Here is an 8,977-nt window from a genome sequence, read left to right as displayed (position 1 = left end):
GCCTGCTCATCGCCAGCCGCCCCTGCCGCCGACCACCGAGCCAGACGACGAGACCTCCGGACTGGCCAAGACAAGGAAGAACAAGAGAGGGCAAGGGCAAGCGATAGCCAATGCAGTGATGGGCTAGAGTGCAGTGGTCTGCCCTCTCTTCCAATCCCAAGCCATCGTCTCCATCAACGTCCATCTCAATCCATTCCCATCCGCCCTCGTCGCCCTCGCCGCCCAAGCCCCTCCACCGTCATCCCTCACACCCACACCATTGCATCTTCTTCAATTCGTCCACCCACATCAATCTTCAGGCTCATTCGCCGTACCCGCCACTCCCTCCGCCCACAGCCGAATCGAACACTTGTGGGTTCGGTGACTGACAACGCATTCATATTTAATCAATGGTGTACATTGATGGCGCGTTTGCTGAATGTAGCCCCAACGAGATCGAGTCATCGGCTTCGCCTCCGACGGAGAACATCTCGATGGAGTGGCTATTGACGGGCTCGTCCGATCCAAGCCTACCCTTGTCCAACTCGACATCGTTACCAAAGCTGCCTCCGCCCACCGGCGTAGCAGCGCTAGTAGCAAAATCAGATACGCCGCTCTGAAAGTACTCTTCGTCAGCTTGCCGCTCGTGCCGCGCAATGAGCCACAAATCGATGCCGTTGCCGATGACAATAGCGGCCATGGTGGCCACCACTCCGACGACCACTCCGACCATCCGCAGCGTGTAGTCATCAAACGTGCCGGCGTAGAGCACAGACATGGTCGCCGCTAGCACCGTCACTGCTAGTGCGTTGTGGAAGGAGCGACCGTACGGCTGCGCATAGATGAGCTGGGCGAATGAGCCCACCAGCGCAAACACCGCGCCGTTGGCCTTGCCTTCGTCAGTGAAAAAGAACGTCATGCACATGACCACCATGAGCTTGCGGGCCATGATGGCAGCTTCGAACCACCAGTGCGAACTAGTAAAACGACCGACCAGAAACCCGTATCGCGCTGCAAAGGTTGTCGCCTCCATGCGATCGCGCGCACGGCGCAGCACCCACACCACGCACCCAGGAATGGCGACGGCATACACGACGATGCCAGCAAGTCCAATGGGGAACAGCCCGGTCCACCAGGCCGAGTTGTAGCAGCTCCGCACCGGATCGGCATCGAGCACCCACCTCCCTGCCTCATCGCGCCGGCACCCGAAGACTGAGAACGCGGCGCCGGTGAGCGGCAGGTAAAGAAGGACCAAGCTCTGAAACCATGCGCGCTTGCATGCGCCGGCAAGCTGGCCCAGGCTGTAGCTTGCGACCGGCCGAAGCTTGATCGTGATGCCAGCAGCAAACCCGCAGCCGACGACCAGGATAGCGGCCGCAGCTAGGATTGGCAGGACTAGCGTCAACACCAGTTTGATCACCCAAGCGTCGGCGCCTGAGGCCAGGCTGCACTCGGGGCTGGTGAGCTCGAGGTTGAGGTTGACAAACGACGCGATGTCAAAATACACCGCGGCAACGGGACCCCAGTCGAGCTCGAGCCTCCCGTAGAGGGCGGATATTTGCAGAGCGTTGAGCCCGATCATGGCGGCTGCAAACTTGTACCGCACCGCCTCGGCCAGGCTGAAGCTCACCAGCGCAGCCGCAACAACAAGCGCCGCCAGTACCAGAAGCACCGTGACGAATGTGTTGACGCCCGCCTTGCACGCAAAGCACTTTCCGCGGAGGCGATAGTAGTTGGGCAGGCATTGCGCGCACAGCCGGCCGCCATATCCGGCCTGGCATTGACCTTCGCCAGCACAGGCATCGGGGTTGGGGCAGGCGAGGAAGAGCGTTGGGTCGCTTTCGTCCGGAAAGAAGCCCGGGCCGGCCACAGGTCGAGCTGTGCCGCCCGTGCAGCGACCGCCGGGCGGGCATGCAATACATGGCTCGTTGAACCGGCCCGATGGAGTGTAGAAGCCGGGCGCGCACACACAAGGCTCGTTGGTTGTGTTGGCTGCAAGCCGGAGGGTGTTGGTCGGGCAAGATGACTGGACGGTGCAAGGGGCCAGCGAAACTTCAAGCGACTCGGACCCGACGAGGCAGGGCGCGCAGGTGGTGACGCCGTCTTCGGTCACGCCGCCGCGGCCGAGTCCACAGGGAACAACATCAACCGAGCCTGGAAGAGGCGGCACCGGAAGGCCGCGGTCGGAGCCGTCGGTGACGAGAGAGACCGAGAACGTCACGGTGGCAGGTACGAGCGCGCCATCGACGATGGAAAGCGTGGCCGAAGGCAGTGCCACGTTGGGTGACTCGAGCAGGATGTCGGGCAGATCAAACAGTGGAAGCACCGGCGACGGGGAATAGGTTGTCTGCGCGATGGTGGTACGGTAGACCACACTCCGACCCAAGGCGTCGTGGACGCGGACCGCGCCGGTGACGACGCCTCCGGCCTCGACGACTGGTGTAGGCTCGACGGCCCAGGCGAGAGTGGCGGGTGGGCCTTGGATGTCAGGCGAGCCGAGGCCGGGCTGAGCCGCGCTGGTGTCGAGCCACGGCCCGCCGCCACACTCGAATGCATCGGCGGATGAGCGGGTCGTGGGCGACCAGAGGGCGGCATTGGCGGACCAGGTCGAGCGGTCACCAGAGACAGCGGCTTGGGCCCCGCACACAAAGATGCCGCCGCCGACCCGAGATGCAGTGTTGGCAGCGATCGTGGTGTCATCAAGGAGGAGGGCATGCAAGGAGGAAGGCGATGTGGCGGGAATATCGACGACGGAGACCGCGCTGGCAGTCGATGTGGGGTCGGCGGATACAGCAAGGCCGCCGCCAGAACTGGCGGTGTTGGCGGTGATGGCAGAGTTCGACACGTTGGCGACGGTGAACGGAGAGAGAAAGAGGCCGCCGCCGAGACCGTCAGCGGTGTTTCTGTCCAAAGAACAGCCAGTGAGCGTGAGGTGGGTGTTGTCGGACGCAGAAAAGCCGCCTCCGTCACGACCGGCCGAGTTTGTGTCGATGGCCGAGTTTGTGACAGCAACGTGCGATCCAGAGAGGGCGATAAGGCCGCCGCCGTCGCGACCGGCCGAGTTCGCAAACAGGCCTAGCCCGTCTAGAGTCACAATGGTGTTAGTGTCGGCCCATACCGCACCACCATCGCCATTTGCCATGTTGCCCACAAAAGTGGCGTTGATGGCCACAAGCTGCGATCCTGCCAGTGCGGCTAGACAGCCACCATTGCTACCGGCAGAGTTCGCAGATAAGCTCGACCCGTCGGTGATGGCGACGATGGTGTCGGCACTTGCCCACACGGCACCACCGTCAGTACCAGCGGTTGATAACTCGATGCGCGCTCTCTTGAGCACCAGCTCGCTTTCCGGATCCATCAAGGCCACGGCGCCACCGTCACTACCAGCTGTGCAGCGAGTCAGGGTCGAGTTGACGATTTCGACTTTTGCACCATCCGTCACAAGTATACAGCCACCACGCCCACCGTCCAGCTGGTGGCTGGTTGAAGGCGACGATCCACCATCAATGGTAACGTTGCGGAGACGGAGGATTGAGTTGCCATCCTCGACGCGCAACCCGCTTGAGCCGACAATCGGCGTGGCGTGGCTGTTGCCGAGGTTCTCGAGTCGGAGGCCAACAAGATCAAGCTCAGTGTGGGAGTTGGGCGTGGAAGTGAGGCGAAAAAGCGCGTTGCCATTGCATGCAAAGGTGACGGTTCCAGATTCGGCGGGGGCGAGAATGATGCTCTTGCCAATTATGTTCAGGTGCTTGTCACGAAAGCAAGAGTACTGGCCTTGTGGAAGGAGCAGGGTATCGCGCGCGCAGCGCGAGAGACTGGTGAGTGCCGATGAGAGGCAGACGACAAGCGGGTTGAACGACATGCACGACGGTTCGAAAGTGTGAGTGGTTGCTGCGTAAACATGGAACGGTCCGCGCGAGAAACGGGGATACCACGCAATCTTGTCGTCGTCCTGCGACGCCGACGCCAGGTCCAGATCGCCATCTCCATCCATGTCAGCCGCAATCACAGACACCGCACCGTTCACTGCCGTGCTCACCACTTGCTGCGGCCCAAAGGACCCGGCCCCGTCGGTGTTCTCGTACCAAGCAATCTTTCCGTTAAAGCCCAACCCCGACGCCGACGCCAGGTCCAGATCGCCATCTCCATCTATGTCAGCCGCAATCACAGAGAACGCACCGCCCACTGCAGTGCTCGCCACTTGCTGCGGCCCAAAGGTCCCGTTGCCGTACAGGTTCTCGTACCACGCAATCTTGTCGTCGTGCTCCGACGCCGAAGCCAGGTCCAGATCGCCATCTCCATCTATGTCAGCCGCAATCACAGAGTAAGCACCGCGCACTGCAGTGCTCACCACTTGATGCGGCCCAAAACTTCCTGCCCCGTCCGTGTTTTCGTACCACGCAATCATACCATCGTAGACGGGGTGGGACCCCGCCGACGCCGACGCCAGGTCCAGATCGCCATCTCCATCTATGTCAGCCGCAATCACAGATCGTGCACCGTCCGCTGCCGTGCTCACCACTTGCTGCGGCCCAAAGGTCCCGTTGCCATACAGGTTCTCATACCACGCAATCTTGTCGTCGCGCAACGATGCCGACGCCAGGTCCATATCTCCATCTCCATCTATGTCGGCCGCAATCACTGACTGTGCCCAGTACGCTGCCGTGCTCACCACCTGTTGCGGCCCAAAACTTCCTGCCCCGTTGGTGTTCTCGTACCACGCAATCTTGTCGTCGGAGTACGACGCCGACGCCAGGTCCAGATCGCCATCTCCATCTATGTCAGCTGCAATCACAGAGTGCGCAAAGTCCGCTGCCGTGCTCACCACTTGCTGCGGCCCAAAGGTGCCGGCCCCATCGGTGTTCTCGTACCACGCAATCTTGTCGTCGTCCCTAGACGCCGACGCTAGGTCCAGATCGCCATCTCCATCTATGTCAGCCGCAATCACAGACCACGCATCGTCCGCTGCCGTGCTCACCACTTGCTGCGGCCCAAAACTCTCCGCCACATCGGTGTTCGCGTACCACGCAATCTTGTCGTCGGAGTACGACGCCGACGCCAGGTCCAGATCGCCATCTCCATCTATGTCAGCCGCAATCACAGATCGTGCATCGTCCGCTGCCGTGCTCACCACTTGCTGCGGCCCAAAGGTCCCGGCTCCGTCAATGTTCTCGTACCACGCCATCTTGTTGTCGGAGGACGACGCTGACGCCAGGTCCAGATCGCCATCTCCATCGATGTCAGCCGCGATCACAGAATTCGCACCGTTCGCTGCCATGCTCACCACCTGTTGCGGCCCAAAACTTCCTGCCCCGTCGGTGTTCTCGTACCACGCAATCTTGTTGTCGTTTCCCGACGCCGACGCCAGGTCCAGATCACCATCTCCATCGATGTCAGCCGCAATCACAGACCGCGCACCGTCCGCTGCAGTGCTCACCACTTGCTGCGGCCCAAAGGTTCCGGCCCCGTCGGTGTTCTCGTACCACGCAATCTTGTCGTCATTCCACGACGCCGACACCAGGTCCAGATCGCCATCTCCATCGATGTCAGCTGCAATCACAGAGTGCGCAAAATCCGCTGCAGTGCTCACCACTTGCTGCGGCCCAAAGGTGCCGGCCCCATCGGTGTTCTCGTACCACGCAATCTTGTCGTCGGAGTACGACGCCGACGCCAGGTCCAGATCGCCATCTCCATCTATGTCAGCCGCAATCACAGATCGTGCATCGTCCGCTGCCGTGCTCACCACTTGCTGCGGCCCAAAGGTCCCGGCTCCGTCGGTGTTCTCGTACCACGCAATCTTGTCGTCATCGTACGACGCCGACGCCAGGTCCAGATCGCCATCTCCATCTATGTCAGCCGCAATCACAGACCGCGCACTACTCGCTGCCGTGCTCACCACTTGCTGCGGCCCAAAGGTCCCGTTTCCGTCGATGTTCTCATACCACGCAATCTTGTCGTCGAGTGAGGACGCCGACGCAAGGTCCAGATCACAATCTCCATCGATGTCAGCCGCGATCACAGAATTCGCACCGTTCGCTGCCATGCTCACCACGTACTCCACCGCAGCCAGTTCGGCCCGACACTGCGGAATGTTGGGTCGCTGAGACGGCACGAACCCGCCGCCACCCACCACCGCAGCCTCGACCAGGACGCACAACAGCAGCACCAGTACCCCAACCCAAAACCAGACACGGGAAGAGCGTGTCATACCAGCTCCACATGCTTTGTAGCCCATGACTGTGTTCGTCGTCAGAATGAGTGGAATGTGTAGCCGTGCGCGTAGGTCGCCCCGCGCTTCCAGCGAAAAATTTGGGCCGGTCGCGGCCGACATGAGCAGCACGTGTAGCTGCAGTTCAGACATGGCCGTTCTCTACAGCAAGGTCCCAGGCATGGTCAATGTCTCATCCTCTATCCCACTGCCTCTGCCTCCCCTTCCTTTCCTGCTCCTTGTCCAGCCCTTTGGCCTCGTCGTCTGCCTCACCAGTCGGGGACCTCATCGGCACGCTCCTCGCTCTTGCCATCATCGCGCTCGACCACCGCCGTCGTCACCGTCCTCGGCATCGGCATTGTCCATTCCCGTTCCGAAGACGACAACTACGCCACCAACGCCAGCGAGGCGAAGACTGCTGAGGAACTCGACATTGCGACCGCCGCGCACAACGCCGCCCAGGAACGCAACAGGAGCAAGGCAAACCCAAGCATGATGAAGACAGGCTCGGCTCATGCAGCGAGTGGACGCAAACTACCAAGCAAACGAGTCCAGGTACTCTGGTATGGCCGAGGATGTGATCGCCCATGGCCAGAGCCTCGGGGCCAGCCATGAGGCTGGTGCGGGCCGGCCAATGGACGGGGGGCGGTCGTGGAGCGGCCATGGATGGGGTAGGGGCTGGCCATGGAAGTTGAAAGAGAAACTTACTATGGCTACAACTAGACGTAACAAGGGGTTATATGTGCAGCACTTGGTATAGGGTGGAGTGTACACGACCTTTTGGTTGTGATCACCTCGGGGCCGGCCATGGGGCGGCGGAGCGGCAGACCTCGTCGTAGGATGACGCTTCCTCGAGGACCAACCAGTGTTTAAATTTTCGCGAAATATTGGCCGGGAATGAATACCTGGACCTATGGAATGAATATTCCTCTGTAGGTCGATACCGATCCAGCAGCGCGTGAGCACCATCTTCTCGATCCTTTCGGAGTCAAGACGGTTGCGCTTACGAGTGAGCATATCTGTGCCCACCGAGATGAGCTGTTCCACGCTCGCAGCTGCAGCAGAGGAGAGCAGCAGCGAACGAAGGAGCGCCGTTGCCGCCATACGATCGAGGATCCACTCATCGTCACCGTAGCGGCACTTAGTGTGGGCCAGGGCGGGGATCAGCTGGATGCGCGCGTCTGGCGACATCGTTACACAGATCTTCTTGTAGTCGAAGATGGCCTGAGTAAGTGCCTTGCTGTACCTCTCGACTAGCAGAGTCGCGGAAGGGCCGCGCCTCGCCTGCTGCACAAACGCCGTGCGCGGCTTCTTGGACCCAACGCGACTACCAGTGCCAGCCTCAAGCTGGCGCTTGTACTTTGCAGAATAAGGTCCACAACTTCATCACATTGTGGCGGCTCAGTCCCGCACTCGGACACACCTGATGAACCGGCACTGATGTTGTTCGCAGATGCAGAGGCGCGCCGAGGAGCATCATCTGGGGCAAACGCGATCTCCACCACTATTGGGACAGCTTCGTTCTCGGTGCGCGCAAGCTGGTCATGGAATGCAACCGCAATCTTGCTCGCAAAGCGGCCCCACACGTCGCGGCGAACGCGCTGGATCAAGGTGTCTGTCGTTCTGTCGCCGTACAATGCCTTGGCATAGCAGCCATAAAACTCTCGCAGTTGCTCATGGGTGACCTCGGGGTCAATGAGGAAGCGATTAGCGATGAGTCTTGCTCGGCAAAGTACTTGAGCTCGCTTCCGATTGCCTTCAAGCAGCTGTGCCCGCGCCAGACGCCTGGACTGAGATAATCTCTTGCATGCCGGAGCGCATATGCAGCATCGTCACAATCGCATCGGAGGGCCGATTATCCTCCCTCTGCGATTTGGTGGAGGACATGTCGATCATGCTGAGGACTGGGTACGCGAGCTTGAGCTGCGCCCAGTCGTCGTCCGAAAGCTTCTCGATCGAGACCTCCGCCATGGAGCAGAGCTCGTCGATGTCCTCGCGCATGTCGAGCATGCGATTGACCATGGCAACAGTCGACCCCCAGCGGGTGACGACAGATGGGCGCAGCGACCGCGGACGACGACGTGGCTTGATAGGAGGGGCGACGGCGCCCGGCTTGCCCGTGACTCACACGTTGTGGTCGTCGTTGTCTCAAAGTACTCGATCGTCACACGGTGCGCCATCGCAGAGGCCGACGCAGCCCTCGCTGATCCGACTTGCAAGGTCTTTCCGGTTTTTGCCGACGCTGAGCTCTCGCTCGAGACCGTCTCGTCGCCGGCATGGCGTGACGGCCCGCGGGATGCCAGCCACCCTCTACTGGCGTACATGGCGGTGGCTTTCCCGTCGCAGATCCCGAACAACCGTCGATTCACGGATCTCTGGGAACACGATGAACTCACGCCCGAGCTCAAAGTCGCCCGCATCGGCACTCTCTACGCCCTCCTCGAGCGCGGCCTCGCTCCGTACTCCCCGGCTCGCGACAGCGTGGTTGACATGGTCGACGATCTTGCCGACCGCATCCAGGCCATTGTTCCCAGTTCACCCCTCCGCCCCTCACCCATGCCACACGCCACCTAACCCATCCGAGTACTACCCGCTCCCTGACACTCGCGCTGCGGTCATTGACGCGCTTATCGGTGCGAACAACGTCTCAGTCGTCGGTGTCAACGGTTCGAGAGAAACCATACATGGCGGAACAGAAGATGGCGATCTGGGTCTGCGAGTATGCGAGGTGGCATCCGTTTGCCAAAGTGACCGAATTTTCATCCACCATCTCTCTCACTTTCATTCTCT

General features: G+C 60.8%; 2 protein-coding genes across 2 annotated transcripts; both read right to left on the bottom strand.

Moving 5' to 3' along the window:
- Positions 1-382: 382 nt before the first annotated feature.
- On the bottom strand, positions 383-6,340 carry AMSG_11506 (fibronectin type III domain-containing protein; the record flags this gene model as incomplete). Its single annotated transcript, XM_013897185.1, has 2 exons — positions 383-3,359; positions 3,474-6,340. 2 exons carry the CDS (start codon positions 6,338-6,340, stop codon positions 383-385), a joined length of 5,844 nt encoding a protein of 1,947 aa, XP_013752639.1.
- Positions 6,341-6,456: 116 nt separating this feature from the next.
- Positions 6,457-8,209, bottom strand: AMSG_11505 (uncharacterized protein; the record flags this gene model as incomplete). Its single annotated transcript, XM_013897184.1, has 4 exons — positions 6,457-6,573; positions 7,154-7,568; positions 7,607-7,906; positions 8,073-8,209. The coding sequence occupies 4 exons, from the start codon at positions 8,207-8,209 to the stop codon at positions 6,457-6,459; spliced, it is 969 nt and encodes a 322-aa protein (XP_013752638.1).
- Between the last annotated feature and the right edge of the window lie 768 nt (positions 8,210-8,977).

The sequence above is a fragment of the Thecamonas trahens genome, assembly GCF_000142905.1.
Source record: "Thecamonas trahens ATCC 50062 unplaced genomic scaffold supercont1.91, whole genome shotgun sequence".
Taxonomy (NCBI): Eukaryota; order Apusomonadida; family Apusomonadidae; genus Thecamonas; species Thecamonas trahens.
The sequence above is the reverse complement of the archived record's forward strand: the minus strand, read 5'-3'. Positions and strand labels throughout refer to the sequence as shown.